Source organism: Schistocerca cancellata, chromosome 3 (genome assembly GCF_023864275.1).
Source record: "Schistocerca cancellata isolate TAMUIC-IGC-003103 chromosome 3, iqSchCanc2.1, whole genome shotgun sequence".
Classification (NCBI taxonomy): Eukaryota; Metazoa; Arthropoda; class Insecta; order Orthoptera; family Acrididae; genus Schistocerca; species Schistocerca cancellata.
In genome coordinates, this window is record NC_064628.1 from 381,025,049 (window position 1) to 381,045,319 (window position 20,271).

Sequence of the window (20,271 nt, forward strand, 5' to 3'; positions counted from 1 at the left end):
AGAGTACGGGTGGAGGGAGAGAAGAGCACACTGCTTGTCAGGGCATGCAGGTACTAGACTGCCAGGTGCAGCATCAGGAGGTGTATATGGAGGGGGATTGCAATTCAGTTTTACAAAGAGTACTCTACGTCATTGGCCCCTTACTTAGTTTGCATTTATCACGAATCTCTTGACCAGGACAGAGTGCCAAGTGACCAGAGAAAAGCACAGGTGACTCCAGTGTTTAAGAAGGGTAAAAGAATGGACCCACAAAATTACAGACCAGTTTCCTTAACATCAGTTTGCTGCAGAATTCTAGAGCATATTCTGAGTTTGAATATAATAAATTTTGTAGAGAGTGAAAAGCCCATATTCACAAATCAGCATGGCTTTAGAATTCATCATCATGCTTGATGTTTTCTCACATGATATATTGCAAACTATGGATGAAGGGAAACTGGCAGAGTCCATATTTCTAGATTTCCTAAAAGCAGTCAACACGGTACCTCAATGCTGACTGTTAACGAAGGCATGTGCATACGTAATAGTTTCCGAAATATGTGAGTAGCTCAAAGACTTCTTAAATAATAGAACCCAGTATGTTGTCCTCGACAGCAAGGGGTTGTCAGAGACAGGGAAGTGTGATAGGACTGTTGCTATTTACTACATACATAAATGATCTGGCAGACAAGTTGGGCAGTGATCTTTGATTGTTCACTGATGATGCTGTGGTGTACAGGGAGGTGTTAAAGATAAGTATCTTTAGGTTGATACAAGATGGCTTAGTCAAAATTTCTAGTTGGTGTGATGAATGGCAGCTGGCTCTTGAGATAGAAAAATGTGAGTTAATGTGGCTCAGTAGGGATAACAAACCTGTAATGTTCAGGTACAGCATTAGTAGTGTCCTGCTTGACACAGTCATGTCATTTAAATATCTGGGCATAACGTTATGAAGCAATATGAAATGGAAAGAGCATGTGAGGATTGTTGTAGCAAAGGCAAATGATAGACTTTTGTTTATTGAGAGAATTTTAGGAAAGTGTGGTTTATCTATAAAGGAAATTACATATAGGATTCTAGTGCGACCTGTTCTTGAGAACTGGTCAAGTGTTTGGGATCTGCACCAGGTCCAATTGAAAGAAGACGTTGAAGCAACTCAGAGGCGAGCTGCTAGATTTGTTACCGGTAGGTTCAATCAGCATGTAAGTGTTACGAATATGCTATGGGAGCTTAAGTGGGAATCCCTTTAGGGAAGAAGAAGACATTAATTTTGAAGAACACTACTGAGAAAGTTTAGAAAACTGGCATTTGAAGCCGACTGAAGAACAATCGTACTGCCGCCAACATACATTTCATGTAGGAACCACAAAGATAAAAGAAATTAGGGCCCATATGGAGGCATACAGACAGTATTTTTTCCCTAGGCATACAGACAGTCTTTTTTCCCTCACAGTACCTGCAAGTGGAACAGGGAAGAAACGACGAGTTGTGGTGAAGGGTATCCTCTTCCATACATCATGTGGTGGCTTGCAAAGTATGTATCTAGACGCAGATGTATAACAGGGAGCAAGAAAGGAGGAGAGTGGAAAAGGAGAAGAGAGTTAAAAGAGGAGAGAGGAAAAGGATAGGAGCGGAAAAAGAGGGGAACAGGAAAGGGGAAAGGACAGACAGGTACATTCGCTGAGGGTGGCACACAAAAAGTGTGGGGGAAAGTAAGAGGAGAGCAGGTGATAGTACGAGGGGGCAGAAACTGTTGGGTGGAGGGTGTGGTGTCAGTAGGTTATCGGAGGTTGAGGCTCTGATAATTTCGGGAGTGGGAAATGTATTGTAATGATACTCCAATCTGCGCATTTCGGAAAAACTGGTGGTGGGGGGGAGGATCCAGATGTCATGGGTCATGAAGCAGCCATTAAAATCAAGCAAGTTGTGCCACGGTGTGGTCTACTGGGCTTTTGGCCACAGTTTGGCGGTGGCCATTCATCCTGGTGGATATTTTGTTGGTATTCATACCAATACAAAAAGCTGTGCAATGGTTGCAGCAGAGCTGGTACACAACGTGGCTGCTTTCACAGGTGGCCCGGCTTTTCATACGGTAGGACAAGCTGGTGACAGGACTGGAATAGGAAGTGCTGGGTATGTGGGTTCAGCAGGTTGTGCACCTGGGTCTTCCACAGGGATATGACTCCTGTGGCAAGGGATTACAATTGGGAATGGCATAGGGATGGACTAGGATGTTATGGAGGTTGGGTGAGCAATGTTACGCCACTTTAGGAGGGGTGGGAAAGATCTTGGGTTGGATGTCCCTATTTCAGGACATGATGAGAGATAATCAAAGCCCTAATGGAGGATGTAGTGAGTGACAAAGGGGGCACTGTTTTGTAGTTGGCTCTTAGGTGTGATGGGAGGATTGGAGGTATGTAGGGAAATGGCATGAGAATTCTGTTTGTGGATGAGGTCCAAGGGGTAGTGCCTGCTGTGAAGGCCTTGGTGAGACCTTCAGTATACTGGGAAGGGGAGTTTTTTGTCATTGCAGATAAGCCCTGCCCGGATAGCAAGGCTGTATGGGAAGGATGGCAGCTGTCAAAATGTAGGTACTGTTGGTGAGTGTAATGTGACAGAGGTGTGGATGCAGCCATCGGAGAGGGTGCAGCCAGGTGGCAAGCTGGGTTGAGGAGAACCAGGTGAAATTAATGAGAGGTGTTGATACTGTGAAGGAATGATGGTAGGGTGTCTCGGCCTAGAGTCCAGATCATCAATGCACCTGAACCAGACCGAGGGTTTGGGTTTCTGGGAGTCTAGGAAGATTTGCTCTAGATGGCCCGAAAACAGGTTGGCATATGAAGGTGCCATGTGGGTGCCCATGCCTGTACTGTGGCTTTATTTGTATACACTCCCCTCGAAGTAGTAGTTTTATGTTAGGTTAAAATTAGTTAGGTGCATGAAGTAGTGGGTTTGGAATCCAAAGGATATTAGGAACAGTAGTGTTAAATTACGGTAAGACCATGGGAATGAGGGATGTTGGTGTATAGGGAAGTGGCACCAACAGTGACCAGTAGGTAAAGGGGGTGCAGATGGTGGATAGTCTGTGAAGGCAGTGGTTGGTATCTTTGATGTGCGAGGCTAAATTAGGGGCAGTTGGTTGGAGGTGTTGGTCAATGAGGGTCAAAATCCTTTCTGTGGGAGCTCAAGGTGAGTCCTTTGGATAGGACTGAAACTTATTTGGGGCTGAGGAATTTGGTGGAAAGGTTAACAACAATATTCCAGGCTTGTTTGGGCTCTGGATTTGGAGTGTTGGTAGGGAGTTTTAGGTGATGTGGCAAGTTGAAAATATCCATTAGTCAGTATCTGGGTGTTACGAGGGGTTTATGAGGAGGAGCACTGTGGGTCAGATAGGGATTGGACAGTGGTGCCCCAAGGTGCCAGTAGGATGTTAGCAGGTTGGATAATGTGTGGAGATGGTATCTGAAATTATTTTCCAGTTGTTGGAGAGCAAAGCAGTTTCAGAAATGTGAAGTATGTAGTAGGGATTGCACAGTAGCAGTATCTTGTGGAGTGAGCTGAGATGATTCTGGGTAGCCTGAGTCATGGAAATGGGTTTTGCAGTACCAGATTTGTGACAGATAGGGTTTGCCGAAATTTGAAAAGCTGGAGGTCATTGTGGGGTGGTATCCAGAGAAAGGAATTTTTATGCTTAAGCCATAGGGAGGGATTCCATGGTTTATGCAGCATTTTAAAGGAACAGGATGTGGGACTGGTTTTAGCCAAGGAAAGGGATACTGTTCTGAACTGGTGCAGAAAGATAGAGCAGGGTCCATTGTGCCAGGGATGGATAATGGGAAATGATGTAGGAAATGTGTAAATGAGGGAGTTGGGTGGTTGGGAGGAGCTGGATAATAGAAGATATGGCACAGCCATGGGCACCAGCATGGCATCCTCGTATGCCAACCTGTTTATGGGCCATCTAGAGGAAACCTTCCTAGGCTTCTAAAACTCCAAACTCTTGGTCTGGTTCAGGTTCATTGATGATCTCTTCCTGATCTGGACTCAAGGCCATACAGCCTATCCTCATTCCTGCACAACCTTAACACCTTCTCTCCCATCCACTTTACTAGTCTTCTTCAACCGAGTGTGCCATCTTCCTAGATATTGATCTCCTCTTTTATGATGGCTGCATCCACACCTCCGTCCACATTAAACCTACACTGTGACAGCTGCCATCCCTTCCACATGAAAAAGTACCTCCCATACAGCCTTGCTACCTGGGGACGTCATATCTGCAATGACAAGAACTCCATTTCCCAATATACTGAAGGCCTCACCGAGGCCCTCACAGACAGGCACTACTACCCCTCAGACCTAGTCCACAAACAGATTTCTCTTGCCATTTCCACACACACACACACACACACACACACACACACACACACACACACACACAATTCTCCCACAACCCCAAATAGGCCAGCTACAAAACAGTGCCATTTTTGTCACTCAGTACCAGCCTGGACTGGAACAACTGAACCATGTCACTCGTCAGGGCTTTGATTATCTCTCATCATGCCCAGAAATGAGGGACATCATACCCAGGATCCTTCCCAACCCTCCTAAAATGGTGTTACATCACTCACCCAATCTTCACATCAATCTTAGTTCATCCCTTTGCCGTTCCCAGCCCCAATCCCCTGCCACAGGAATCATATTCCTGTAGAAGAACCAGGTGCAGGACCTGCCGATTCCACACACAGGCACTTCCTATTCCAATCGTGTCACAGGCTTATCTTATCCCATTAAAGGCCAGGCCACCTGTGAAAGCAACCACATTGTGTACCAGCTCTGCTGCAGGCACTGCACAGCTTTTTGTGTTGGTGTGACTACCAACCAGCTGTCCACCAGGAGGAATGGCCACTGTCAAACTGTGGCCAAAAGCATAGTAGACCACCCTTTGGCATAACATGTTGCTGAACATTAAATACCTGATTTCAATGGCTGCTTCACTACCTGGGCCATCTGGATTCTCCCTCCCACCACCAGCTTTTCTGAACTGAGCACATGGGAGTGATACTTACAGTATATTCTCTGCTCCCAAAATTATCCCAGCCTCAACCTGTGGTACCTACTGTCCCCACTCCCTCCACCCAACAGTTTCCACCCCTTCATCCTGTCACCTCCTCCCCTCTTATGTTCATCATCCTCTTTGTGTGCCTCCCTCAGCTGGTGTACCTCTCCGTCCTTTCTCCTTCCCTGCTCCCCTCCTTTTCCGCTTTCCTCATTTTCCTCTCCTCCTCTTTTCCACCCTCTTCCTTTTTTGTTCCATGCCCCCCCCCTGCCCCACCCTACACACACACACACACACACAGATATATATATAAATTAATGATATGGTTATAATAGAAGGAAACATTCGATGAAGGAAAAATATACCTAAAAACAAAGATGATGTGACTTACCAAATGAAAGTGCTGGCAGATCGACAGACACACAAACGAACACAAACATACACACAAAATTCAAGCTTTCGCAACAAACTGTTGCCTCATCAGGAAAGAGGGAAGGAGAGGGAAAGACGAAAGGATGTGGGTTTTAAGGGAGAGGGTAAGGAGTCATTCCAGTCCCGGGAGCGGAAAGACTTACCTTAGGGGGAAAAAAGGACGGGTATACACTCGCGCACACACACACATATCCATCCACACATATACAGACACAGGAACCACACGTTTGTCTGGCCTCTCAACAGATACCCCTCCGTTGTGGTTGTACCTACGGTACGGCCATCTGTATCGCTGAGGCACGCAAGCCTCCCCACCAACGGCAAGGTCCATGGTTCATGGGGGGGGGATATATATATATATATATATATATATATATATATATATATATATATATATATATATATGATGACATCTTCATGATCTGGACTCACAGTGAAGAAGAACTCCAGAATTTCCTCTCCAACCTCAACTCCTTTGGTTCCATCAGATTCACCTGGTCCTACTCCAAATCCCATGCCAATTTCCTTGATGTTGACCTTCACCTGTCCAATGGTCAGCTTCACACGTCCGTCCACATCAAACCCACCAACAAGCAACAATACCTCCATTGTGACAGCTGCCACCCATTCCACATCAAACGGTCCCTTCCCTACAGCCTAGGTCTTCGTGGCAAACGAATCTGCTCCAGTCCGGAATCCTTGAAGCATTACACCAACAACCTGACAACAGCTTTTGCATCCCGTAACTACCCTCCCGACCTGGTACAGAAGCAAATAACCAGAGCCACTTCCTCATCCTCTCAAACCCAGAACCTCCCACAGAAGAACCACAAAAGTGCCCCACTTGTGACAGGATACTTTCCGGGACTGGATCAGATTCTGAATGTGGATCTCCAGCAGGGATACGACTTCCTCAAACCCTGCCCTGAAATGAGATCCATCCTTCATGAAATCCTCCCCACTCCACCAAGAGTGTCTTCCCGCCGTCCACCTAACCTTCGTAACCTCTTAGTTCATCCCTATGAAATCCCCAAACCACCTTCCCTACCCTCTGGCTCCTATCCTTGTAACCGCCCCTGGTGTAAAACCTGTCCCATGCACCCTCCCACCACCACCTACTCCAGTCCTGTAACCCAGAAGGTGTACACGATCAAAGGCAGAGCCACGTGTGAAAGCACCCACGTGATCTACCAACTGACCTGCCTACACTGTGACGCATTCTATGTGGGAATGACCAGCAACAAACTGTCCATTCGCATGAATGGACACAGGCAGACAGTGTTTGTTGGTAATGAGGATCACCCTGTGGCTAAACATGCCTTGGTGCACGGCCAGCACATCTTGGCGCAGTGTTACACCGTCCGGGTTATCTGGATACTTCCCACTAACACCAACCTATCCGAACTCCGGAGATGGGAACTTGCTCTTCAATATATCCTCTCTTCCCGTTATCCACCAGGCCTCAATCTCCGCTAATTTCAAGTTGCCGCCACTCATACCTCACCTGTCATTCAACATCTTTGCACTTCTGCCTCGACTGACATCTCTGCCCAAACTCTTTGTCTTTAAATATGTCTGCTTGTGTCTGTATATGTGTGGATGGATATGTGTGTGTGTGCGAGTGTATACCTGTCCTTTTTTCCCACTAAGGTAAGTCTTTCCACTACTGGGATTGGAATGACTCCTTACCCTCTCCCTTAAAACCCACATCCTTTCGTCTTTCCCTCTCCTTCCCTCTTTCCTGATGAGGCAACAGTTTGTTGCGAAAGCTTGAATTTTGTGTGTACGTTTGTGTTCGTTTGTGTGTCTGTCGACCTGCCAGCACTTTCATTTGGTAAGTCACACCATCTTATAATTTTTCCCACGTGGAATGTTTCCCTCTATTATATATATATTCGGCACCTCCTGACACTGCACATGGCAGTCTCTAGTCTCAAGCACACCCTGCCAGACTGTGCTCTTCTCTCACCCCCACCTGTATCCTTCTATTCCTCTTCCTTCCCCTACCCACTCCAAATTGGTATTCACATGACAGTTGCATGCTGTTCGGTGCTGCCAGTGGTGGCTGCTGAGTGTGCATGAGGTGCCCTTGCTTAAGTGGAGGTGTATATTTTTTCTTAGGGGAGGAAGGGTTTGGCCGATAGCTGCATGTCTCTTAGTTTTTTCATTGTGCCTGTCTGCATCTCTATGGATCATTTTTACAGTGAGTAGCAATCTATCCTACTCCTTATACTGTATTTATGTAAATGTTTTCAATCCAAGTACTGTGTTAGTTTTTGTTCAAGCAAGTTGGTGCCGGACTCACATTTGTAGGGCATGAGATTAAACTTTCCATCAGTCAATCCAGATTTAGTTTCTTGATTCCTGTGAAAAGGACATGACCAGAGTCTATTTCTGTTGGTCCATTGTGGATATGGGACAAGATCCAGTCAGATATTTTCCAAAGAAAAATTAGCTGTATTTTTCCGGCAGTTGTTATTTTATTTACACGATCAGGTTTGGCGTCTCATAAACGCCATCTTCGGGCCCCTAAGCACTCCATATATAGAAGATACTTTGAAGTTTGCGTGTAGTTGTTGTCAAGCCTTTAGAAGTACACACATTGCATAAAAAATTCACGGAATTCAGGTATCGATGGCTCCGGTTATGCGTGCATCAATTTATCTGATCCTCTATATATGAAGTGCATAGAGGCCTGAAGAAGGCATTAATGAGATGCCAAGACTGGTTGTCTAAGTAAAATAACAAACTTTGAAAATATACAACTGTTTGGTGATTTTTCTTTGGTAAATAAGTGACTAGATTCTTGTTGTATCCTTGTGCTATTTGAGCCTGTGATAAGTCTCTAATGTTGTGATTGTTTCTTTATGACTGGAACTGAGTAATTAGTAAATTATTAGACTTTAGTCCAAACCCTTATAATGAGAGAGCAATCGCATGCAAAAGATGTGAGAAGCAAGTTCCCATCCCTGGCATAAGTATACAACAATCTTCACTGTTAAAAGTTAACATACGTTGGGCACTAAAAAATCAGAGTAAATGGCCTTCATCTGAAATTAAAAGCAGTGCTTTCCATGTATCCACCCATCTCTCTCCTCCTACAAAGCATCCTCTCCCAACAGCCATCATAATGCCCCATTGTCTTGGACTCCCTAGGTGCCCATGGTGCAAGATAGTACACCATGGCAAGTGACTATGTGAATTGGAGACTGTTTAGTATGACTTTTAATGTCTAATGGACTCACTACTGATAAAAAAAATTAAACCCTAATCTTCTATCCCTAATTTATTGTTAATTTTTGTGTGTTGCCATATGTAATTTTTGTGTGTTGCCATACGTCATTAATGCTCATGACAAAGAGTAACTATTATTCTTGTAAATTTCTAGGCAGCTATTGACTGGTGTAAACAATCTTCGAATGATTGCGTCTACGGTTGAGAATATGCACAGAATTCATGACCGTACTGGTGATTTCCTGGATATTGATGATGAATCTGGACCAGCATTGTAATTGTCTGAACCAGAAGAGTCTCAACATCATTTATCTCTGATTGTGCTGAATGGTAAGACAAGAATTAATTTTTATGTTAATACTTTAATTGTATGTTTTGACAGGATTTGAAAGCAAGTAGTGTGTTTGTGTATTTATTTATATTGTAATAGAAAAAGTGTTAGTTATTTGTGGTAGGGTTCTAACGATTGTATCTTTCAGAAGCTTTTAGCTTTATTTTTAGTTGATTTGTAAAGAGTAAGCAAGTTCTGTCTGACAATAATACTGTGGATATTATAGCTCTTTTCTGATTTACATGCTTACAAGGACACAAACAGTAGCTATTTTATGTATTGTAATTTAAATTGATTATTTTGACATTTGTGTAAATAATCTTTCAATCCTAGCTTTTATAAATCTCTTAACAATGCTGGTAATGATAAATGGTGTGTAGTTAAGTGCCAAAAATCCATAAAAGTGTGAAGACATTAAATAGATGTTTCATAAGGGGATTGTAAACATTATCCCCATGTACGAGGTACGTTTGAGAAGTCCTTACAAAGTTCGAGAGATGGCACCACCAGCATGTATCGAGGTCATCCTTAGTTAGTAGCATCTTTGGAAAGAACGCACACCAAGTTTCAGCCGTATTGGTCTATTTCTTTGTGTTTGCCATTCGTGTGAATCAAGGAAGTCGAGTGATTGTCAAAAAATGGATGAAAAAGAATTTCGTGTGGTGATTAAACATTATTTTATGAAAGGCAAAACACCTCAGGAGACTAAAGAGAAGCTTGATAAACATTACAGTGACTCTGCACCTTCAATTAGAACAGTTTATAAATGATTTCAAAATTTTTGGAGTGGCCATATGAGCACAAGTGATGCTGAATGTTGTGGACGCCCTGAGGAGGTTACAACTCCAGAAATTGTTGATAAAATCCATGATATGGTGGTGGATGACAGAAGAGTTAAGGTGCGTGAGATTGCTAGTGCTGTGGGCATCTCGAATGAATGGATACATAATATTTTGCATAAACATTTGGACATGAGAAAGCTATCCGCAAGATGGGTTCCACGATTGCACATGCTTGGCCAAAACCAGATTCGTGTGAAGTGCTGCAAGGATGGTTTGCAGCTGTTCAGGAAGAATTGGCAGGACTCTAAGCATCGTTTCGTCACTGTGGATGAAAAATGAATACATTACTATACTCCTGAGACCAAACAACAATCTAAACAATGGGTTACCAAGGGAGAATCTGCACCAAAAAAGGCGAAGACCATTCCTTCGGCCGGAAAGTTTATGGTGACTGTCTTTTGTGATTTGCAAGGGATAATCCTCATCGACTATCTGGAAAGAGGTAAAATTATTACAGGTGCATATTATTCATCATTATTGGACCGCCCCCTGCAGGTTCGGGGGTAAGAATAGGCCCGCGGTATTCCTGCCTGCCGTAAGAGGCGACTAAAAGGAGTCTCAAACTTTTCGGCCGTATTTGATGGTCCCCTGTTGGGTTTGAACTCCATGTCTCAAAATTTTTCCGAAGAGCGAGCCGATTGGGGAAGGGCGCCTTACTTGGTGAATTGTGTCCATCTTGCGATCGGACCTTTCGCCAGCTTCTTTGTCGTTGCATTGCAGTCCTGCCCGCTCTCCATTTCTTGGGCATGGATATGTTCCTGCGTGCACTTTCCACCTTGCACTGTGCAGTGCCACTTTCTGCGCTGACGGCGACCATGGACCACATTCACCTAACATCCAGCACGGTAGCCAGTTCGTTGTGGTGGGGCCACCATGTACCCTGTTGGTTGTAGCCCCCTGACAACACAGGGATTGCTCTACTGATGACTGCGCCGTTAGCTTCCCACGTATGCCAAGGAGTAGATGCCCATCTCCCTGGGGCATCAGGACTCCCGGCAATGGCCATCCTGACAGCTGGCTATTGCTGCGGCTGGGTGGTGCCCGTGGGGAGGGCCCTTGGTCGGAGTAGGTGGCATCAGGGCGGATGACCCGCAATGAAGCATGGTACATCATCTCTCACTGGCGGCCAGCCGCCAGCAGTCTCTAAGCATTCTCGGGCTCAATTTAATGCTCAGAAGTATGATCTGAAAACGTTCCCCTCACTGGCCACGCCGTGGGAGGAGCGTAAGTCTTAGGATGGAGGTCACAGTTATTCGCCCCGATTCTTAGTTTGCACGAGAGCTGATGGGGAGTCTTTTCTATCCACAAAGCCTCAGTTCTTCGTCGAGCATTTAGAGGACAAGTTTGGGGAGGTGGAGGGCTTGTCCAAAATGCTCTCTGGGTCAGTACTGATACAAATGGCATCCTCCGCCCAGTCACGCAGGTTACTTGCTTGTGACAAGTTGGGGGATGTTAACGTTACCATTACACCACATAAGAGTTTGAATATGGTCCAGGGTGTTATTTTCCATAGGGACCTCCTTTTGCAGTCTGATGACGAGCTGCGCGCCAACTTAGAGCGTAGAGGTGTTCATTTCGTCCGGCGCGTTCATCGGGGTCCGGGGGACAATCAGGTTGCTACCGGTGCCTTCATCTTGGCCTTCGAGGGTGATACATTACCGGAGAAAGTCAAGGTGATGGTCTACCATTGTGACGTCAAGCCCTATATCCCTCCCCTGATGCGGTGCTTCAAGTGCTGGAAGTTCGGCCATATGTCTTCTCGCTGCACTTCCAGCCTCACATGTTGAGATTGCGTATGCCCATCACATCCCAATACTCCATGTGCCCCGCCTCCCATCTGTGTCAACTGCGGGGAGCATCATTCACCTTGCTCGCCGGACTGCAAAGTCTTTCAGAAAGAGCGAAAAATCATGGAATATAAGACCCTGGACCGACTGACCTATACTGAGGCCAAAAGGAAATATGACAGACTCCATCCTGTGAGACTGACATCTTCTTACGCAGCTGCTACAACAACTGTGCTAGCCCCATCAGTTTCGAGAATTCCAGCCAGCTCGATGAGCAGTACAACTCCTCCTGCCCCCTTGCCCGTGGGGGGTTCTACCCAACCGATTGCTCCTGCACCACCTACCTCAGGAGCAACATCCTCCCACCCATCGGGGACGTCCGTCCCCATTTCTCAGCCGGAGAAGCGTCTAACTTCTTCGGCTGCTCTCGCCCGTAAGGGTTCCCTTGGGACCCTCCCTTCCCAGGCTTCCACCAGCGGGAAGAATGACGCCCGACACTGGCATAAGTCCCCACCAGCGGCTGGTCGTAGGGCTTCGCAATCCAACTCCGTCCCGGAGACTGATTCGGTGAAGCCTTCCCAGCCGGTGAAACCTAAGGTTCAGCAAGAGAAGTCCAAGCGCAAGACCTCTAAGGCCAAAGAACTTGCGGTGGCACTGACCGCACCGCACCTTTCGAGAGGATGAGGTCGAGATTCTGGTGTCCGCTGAGGACCTTGATCTCGCTGGTCCCTCAGACACCATGGATGTCACTTGCACAGGTACTGAATCGGTGGCTGCGAGTGAACAAGTGGCGTAAATTGCCTTCCCCATCCCTTCACGCCTTTCTCAGCCATGGACAACACCATCCTCCAGTGGAACTGCAGCGGTTTCTTCCACCATCTAGCTGAGCTCCGCCAACTTATCAGCCTTCATCCTTTCCTCTGCATTGCTCTGCAGGAAACTTGGTTTCCAGCAATCCGAACCCGCGCCCTCCGTGGCTATCGGGGTTATTATAAGAACCGAGCAGCATATGAAAGGGTGTCTGGTGGCGTCTGCATCTATGTCCTTAACTCTCTTCACAGCGAGTCTGTCCCTCCACAAACAGCTTTAGAGGCTGTCGCTGTTAGGGTGTGGACGCCACAGGCTATTACCGTCTGCAGTCTTCACCTTCCACCGGATGGTGATGTCACGCTGCATGTCCTGGCTGCACTGATAGCCCAATTGCCGCCACCTTTCTTGATACTGGGCGATTTCAATGCCCACAACCCTCTATGGGGTGGGACTGTCTCCGATGACCGCGGTCATGCCGTGGAGCATTTGTTGGCTCAGCTCGACCTTAGCCTCTTGAACACCAGTGCTCCCACGCATTTCAGTGTGGCCCATGGCTCATTCTCGGCCATCGATCTCTCTCTTTGCAGCCCCGGACTTGTCCCATCCCTCCACTGGAGAGTGCATCCTGACCTGTGTGGTAGTGACCATTTTCCCATCTGTCACTGCCCCAGTGTCATTCTTCTGGGCGTCTGCCCCGCTGGGCTCTCAACAGGGCTGACTGGCCGGCTTTTACTTCCGCTGCAACCATTGAGTCTCCCCCACAGGGTAACATTGACGAGGTGGTCCATGTCTTAACCACGTCAATCATTTCGGCGGCCGAGGCTGCCATCCCCCGCTCTTCTGGACTCCCTCGGAGGAAGGCTGTACCCTGGTGGTCGCCGGAGATTGCTGAGGCTATTCGCGACCGTAGGCGGGCTCTCCAGCGTCATAGGCGGCACCCGTCTCTAGAGACTCTCATCGCCTTTAAGAGGCTCCGTGCTTTGGCCCGTCGTCTTATTGCCCGGCGTAAGCAGGAGTGCTGGGAGATGTATGTCTCATCCTTGGGCTCCCGTGTCTCCCCCTCACTCGTGTGGTCATTTGCTAAGCGCTCATTGACTGCAACTACCCCCCCACCCCCCCCCCCCCCCACCCCCCGCGCCTTTCGCTCTCTCAAGAAGCAAGTCGAGCAGACGCCGTTATCATTCCACACGCGTCGTTCTGAAAAATACAATGCTCCTTTCAGCGAGAGGGAATTCCTCGCTGCCCTCGCCGATTGCCCTGATACAGCACCAGGACCAGACTGCATCCACGCGCAGATGCTGAAGCATCTCTCCACGGACTGCCAGAGACACATCCTCACCATCTTTAACCACATTTGGAGCGAGGGCGTGTTCCCGTCGCAATGGCGAGAGGGTGTTATTGATCCCATCTTGAAGCCCGGTGCGGACCCACTGGCGGTGGACAGCTATCGTCCCATTACCCTCACCAACGTTTTGTGCAAATTGCTCGAACGTATGGTGGGGCGGCGTTTGTGCTGGGTCCTTGAGTTGCGCGGTCTCCTCGCTCCATCCCAGGGTGGCTTCCGTCGGGGCCGATCTGCTGCGGACAATTTGGTGCGGCTGGAATCTGCTATCCGTGCGGCCTTTGCCCTCGTCAGCATCTCATTGCTGTATTTTTTGATCTGCGGAAGGCGTATGACACCACATGGAAGCATCACATCCTTGCTACGTTGCATGAGTGGGGTCTTGGTGGTCGGCTCCCGGCTTTTCTTCAAACCTTTTTATTGCACCGCTCTTTCTGGGTGCAAGTCGGTGCCGCCTGTAGTTCCTCTTATACACAGGAAAATGGGGTCCCGCAGGGCTCGGTGTTGAGCGTCTCCTTATTTCTAGTGGCCATTAATGGTCTGGCTGCAGCCGTGGGGTCGTTGGTGTCTCCTTCTTTGTATGCCGACGACTTCTGCATCTCCTTTAGCTCCACGACTACGGGAGTCGCCGAACGCAGGCTGCAAGTAGCCATTCGCAAGGCAGCATCATGGGCTCTGACTCATGATTTTCAGTTCTCTGCAGCCAAGACTTGAGTTATGCACTTCTGCAGGCATCAGACGGTCCACCCTCATCCTGAACTTTACCTCGACGGCCACCTGCTTCAAGTGGTGGACACTTGCCGCTTCTTAGGACTCGTCTTTGATGCCCGGCTCAAGTGGGTTCCTCATATTACTCAGCTGAAGCAAAAGTGCTGGCGGCACCTGATCGCCCTCCGCTGCCTGAGCCACACGTCTTGGGGTGCAGATCGCTGCACGCTGTTGCGATTGTACAGAGCCCTTGTGCAGTCCAGGCTTGATTATGGGAGCCTGGCCTATGGGTCTGCATCACCCTCAGTGTTGACGTTGTTGGACCCCATACACCACTGTGGGGTTCGACTTACAACTGGCGCTTTCCGTACGAGCCCCGTGGATAGTCTACTGGTGGAGGCCGGGGTTCCCCCGCTGCGGATTCGCCGCCATCGACTGCTCGCCGACTATGCTGTCCACGTTCATTGCTCGCCGGGCCATTCCAGTCATCGCCTGCTTTTCCCTGCCATGGCCCTCCATCTGCCCGAACGGCGAACTCAGTCTTGGCTTTCCATAGCTGTCCGCGTCCAGTCCCTGCTGTCTGAACTGGGGTCATTCCCTCTTCTGCCTCCCTTCCGGGTCCGTGCACCTATGCCTCCCTGGTGTTTGCCCCGGCCGTCCGTCCGTCTGTACTTGGCACAGGGACCCAAGGACTCGGTTCCGCCTGTGGCCCTCCGTCGCTGTTTTCTTGCGCTCCTCGCCTCATTTTCGGGCTGTGAGACTGTCTACACTGATGGTTCCCTGGTTGATGGTCGCACTGCCTATGCTTTTGCTCATGCTGCCCATGTTGAACAGCGCTCCTTGTCGGCTGGCTGCAGTATTTTTACTGCAGAGCTGTTGGCCATATTGCGTGCTCTTGAGCATATGCGTTCCTGCTCAGGTACGTCCATCGTCATCTGCAGTGACTCCCTGAGCAGCCTCCAGGCCATCGACCGCTGCTATGCCTCTTCTCCTCTGGTATCCTCTATTCAGAAGTCTGTTTCCGCCATTACCCGCTCTGGTCGTTCGGTGGTCTTTGTTTAGACACCAGGTCACGTTGGCATCCCGGGGAACGAACGTGTCGACAGGCTGGCCAAAGGGGCGATCGACGCCCCAACTTTGGAGATCGGCCTCCCGGCTCATGATCAGCAGTTGGTGTTACGCCGTAAGGTGCTTGGGATGTGGGCTTATGAGTGGTGTGGCCTGACATCCCCGAATAAACTGCAGGCTGTTAAGGAGACAACCGATGTGTGGCGGTCCTCCCTGCGGGTTTCTCGCAGGGACTCTGTCATCCTGTGTCGGCTCCGCATCGGCCATACCTACCTGACACACGGCCATCTTTTGCGTCAGGAGGATCCCCCCCTGTGTCGGTGGGGTCCCGGCTGATGGTCGCCCACATTTTGTTGGAGTGTTCCTGACTGCGCACCCTCCAGCAGTCTTTTAATCTCCCGGGCACTTTGCCTTCGGTTTTATGCGACGATGCCTCCATGGCTGACGACGTTTTAAGTTTTATCCGTGGTAGTCCTTTGTATGGTTCCATTTAGGGAGGTCCTGCACCTTTCCCTTTCTGTGTCTCTTGTCTTCGAGTCTCTCATATTTGGTTGCAGATTTTAGTGTGTAGTCGGATGGTTGACTCTTTCCCTTTTTTTGTTCTCGTGGTCAGTCAACCAGTCTCCGGCCATCTTCTTTTCTTCTGTTTCTTTCTGTCTGGTGATCATCTGTACTCTTTTTGTCTGTAGTGTTCGTTGCCGCATTTGTGTTCTTTCAGTGCCTGGGGGGGAGTCTCCTTCCCCTTGGGGTTTTTACCTGCTCCACAAATGTATGTCTCACCTGTTTTTGGAATGGGGGACTGATGGCCTTAGCTGTTTCGTCCCCCTTAAACATCCCAACAACCACCACCATTATTGGACCGTATGAAAACCAAGCTGCAAGAAAAATGCCGGTGATTGGACCACAAAAAAGTCCTTGTCAATCATGACAATGCACCAGCACACACCTCAGCAGTTGTGGTTGCAAAATGAATGGAAATAGGATTCCAACTCATTTCACATCCCCCCTATTCTCCAACCTTGGCTCCCTCGGATTACTATTTGTTCCCCAAATTGAAGAAATTGGCGGCAGGACAAAGATTTTATTTAACACCCCCCTGCGGGTTCGGGGGTTAGAATAGGCCCGCGGTATTCCTGCCTGTCGTAAGAGGCGACTAAAAGGAGTCTCACATGTTTCGGCCTTATGTGATGGTCCCCTCTCGGGTTTGACCTCCATCTTTCTAAATTATTCCGAAGAGCGAGCCAATTGGGGAAGGGCGCCTTACATGGTGCACTGTATCCGTCGTGCAATTAGACCTTTAGCCGTCTTTCTCGTCGTTGCAATGGTGTCCCGCTCGTTTTCGATCTCTTGGGCGATTACCACACTGCACTCTGCAGCGTTTCTTTTAACTGCGACGACGACCTTGGCCATTTTTTGCACCTAAGATCCAGCACGGTAGCCAGTCCGTTGTGGTGGGGCCGCCATGTACCCTCTTGGTTGTAGCCCCCTGACAACACAGGGATCGCTCTACTGATGCCTGCGCCGTTAACTCCCCACGTATGCCAAGGAGTAGATGCCCATCGCCCCGGGGCATCGGGACTCCCGGCAATGGCCATCCTGCCAGGTGGCCTTTGCTGTGGCTGGGTGGCGCCCGTGGGGAGGGCCCTTGGTCGGAGTAGGTGGCATCAGGGCGGATGACCCGCAATGAAGCGTGGTACATCATCTCTCGCTGGTGGGCCACCACCAGCAGTCTCTAAGCGATCGAGGTCTAACCTCAACGGCAGGAAATACGATCCACGATCATTTCCCTCCCTGGCCACTCCATGGGAGGAACGTATGGCAAAAGAAGGCAGTGGAGACTATTCACCCCGGTTCCTTGTGTGTACGCGAGTTGATGGGGAATCGTTTATGTCAACCAAGCCCCAGTTTTTTGTGGAGCATTTAGAGGACAAGTTCGGGGAGGTGGAGGGCTTGTCCAAGATGCGCTCTGGTTCTGTGCTCATCAAAACGGCATCCTCTGCCCAGTCACGGAGGTTGCTCAATTGTGACAAGTTGGGGGATGTTTCAGTTAACATCACGCCGCATAAGAGTCTGAACATGGTCCAGGGTATAATATTCCACAGGGATCTTCTTCTGCAGTCCGACGATGAATTACGCGCCAACCTCGAACGACGAGGTGTTCACTTCGTCCGGCGCGTCCATCGGGGTCCGAGGGATAATCAGGTAGCCACCGGTGCCTTCATCTTGGCCTTTGAGGGTGATGTCTTACCCGAAAAGGTTAAGGTGATGGTTTACCGTTGTGATGTGAAGCCATATATCCCTCCTCCGATGCGGTGTTTTAAATGCTGGAAGTTCGGGCACATGTCATCTCGCTGTACTTCCAGCATCACGTGTCGGGATTGTGGACGTCCTTCGCATCCTGATACTCCATGTGCCCCGCCTCCTATCTGTGTTAACTGCGGAGAACACCATTCCCCCTGCTCGCCGGACTGTAGGATCTTCCAGAAAGAAAGGAAGATAATGGAATATAAGACCCTGGACCGCCTGTCCTACACCGAGGCAAGGCGGAAATTTGAGCGGCTACATCCTGTGCCAATGCCAACTAGTTATGCCGCTGCTGCAACACCAGTTCGATCTCAGCTCGGTCAGCATTCACCGGCCCCCTTGGTTGTGGGGGGCACTTCACTCCCTGTTGCTCCTGCTCCATCTACTTCAGGAGCAACACTACCCCAACCACCGGGGACATCTGTTCCCCCTTCACAGCCGGAGAAGCGTGAGCCTTCTTCGGCTCCTCTCGCTCGGAAGGGGTCCCTTGGGGCCCTCCCATCCCAGGCTTTGCCCAGTGCCAAAGTGGACACCCGCAAGGTTGTCAAACAACCACCGGTCGCTGGTCGTAGGGCGTCACGGTCGTCTTCAGTCCCAGAGACTGACCAATGAGGCCCTCCCAGCCAGAACCACCTAAGGCTCAGCGCGCAAAGCAGTCAAAGAAAAAGGTTCCCAAGCATCCTGAAATTGCGGTGGCACCTGTCCCACCGCAACCTTCTCCCTCTGCGTCCGAGGATGAGGTGGAGATCCTGGCGTCCGCTGAGGACATGGATCTCGCCAGTCCCTCGGATGCAGTGGATAGCTGTTGTCCAGGTGGTGACTCAGTAGCAGCAGGGGCCCCGGAGGCGTAATCTGCCCCCCCAGTCCCTTCACGCCTTTCCCATCCATGGCTAATACAATCCTTCAGTGGAACTGCAGCGGTTTCTTCCACCATCTAGCTGAGCTCCGCCAACTTCTCAGCCGTCATCCTTTCCTTTGCATTGCTCTGCAGGAAACTTGGTTTCCAGCAATGCGAACCCCCGCCCTCCGTGGCTATCGGGGTTATTTTAAGAACCGAGCAGCTTATGAAAGGGTGTCTGGTGGCGTCTGCATCTATGTCCTTAACTCTCTTCACAGCGAGTTTGTACCTCTACAAACAGCTTTAGAGGCTGTCGCTGTTCGGGTGTGGACGCCACAGGCTATCACCGTCTGCAGTATTTACCTTCCACCTGATGGTGCTGTCGCACAGCATGTCTTGGCTGCTCTGATAGCCCAACTGCCGCCACCTTTTTTGCTGCTGGGTGATTTCAATGCCCACAACCCTCTATGGGGTGGGACTGTCTCCGATGTTCGCGGTCGGGCCGTGGAGCATGTGTTGGCTCAGCTCGACCTTAGCCTCTTGAACACCGGTGCTCCCACGCATTTCAGTGTGGCCCATGGCTCGTTCTCGGCCATCGATCTCTCTATTTGCAGCCCTGGCCTTGTCCCATCCCTCCACTGGCGAGTGCACCCTGACCTGTGTGGTAGTGACCATTTTCCCATCTATTTGTCACTGCCCCAGTGTCATTCTTCTGGGCGCTTGCCCCGCTGGGCTCTCCACAGGGCTGACTGGCCAGCTTTTACTTCCGCTGCAACCATTGAGTCTCCCCCACAGGGTGACATTGACGAGGTGGTTCGTGTTTTAACCACGTCCATCATTTCAGCGGCCGAGGCTTCCATCCCCCGTTCTTCTGGCCTCCCTCGGAGGAAGACTGTCCCCTGGTGGTCGCCGGAGATTGCTGAAGCTATTCGCGACCGTAGGCGGGCTCTCCAGCGTCATAGGCGGCACCCGTCTCTGGAGACCCTCATCGCCTTTAAGAGGCTCCGTGCCTTCGCCCGCCGTCTTATTGCACGGCGTAAGCAGGAGTGCTGGGAGAGGTACGTCTCCTCCCTGGGCTCCCGTGTCTCGTCCTCGCACGTGTGGTCCCGGATCCGGCGGATTTATGGCTCCCAGACCCCTATGGGTGTCCCTGGGCTCTCCTTGGACGGCGCTGTCTGCACGGACGCTGCCGCCATTGCTGAACGGCTAGCCGCGCACTTTGCTCAGAGCTCTGCGACTGCTTCCTATCCCCCCGCCTTTCGCTCTCTAAAGGAGCGAGCCGAGCGGACGCCGTTCTCATTCCACACGCGTCATTATGAAACATACAATGCTCCTTTCAGCGAGACGGAATTCCTCGCTGCCCTCGCCGATTGCCCTGATACAGCACCAGGACTGGACTGCATCCACGCACAGATGCTGAAGCATCTCTCCAGGGACTGCCAGAGACACATTCTCGCGATATTTAATCGCATTTGGAGCGAAGGCGTGTTCCCGTCGCAATGGCGAGAGGGTGTTATTGTCCCCATCTTGAAGCCCGGTG

The 20,271-nt window shown here is 49.7% G+C and overlaps 1 protein-coding gene across 2 annotated transcripts in view; it reads left to right on the top strand.

Annotated features, from left to right (window-relative positions):
- The window catches only part of LOC126175082 (uncharacterized), an 85,827-nt gene that overhangs the window by 36,843 nt on the left and 28,713 nt on the right, over positions 1-20,271 (top strand). For both annotated transcript variants that reach the window (XM_049921617.1, XM_049921616.1), the window contains exon 7: positions 8,856-9,031. In XM_049921617.1, coding sequence (XP_049777574.1) covers positions 8,856-8,979 — 124 coding nt within the window. In that variant the 3' untranslated portion in view covers positions 8,980-9,031. The remainder of the gene's footprint in view (positions 1-8,855; positions 9,032-20,271) is intronic.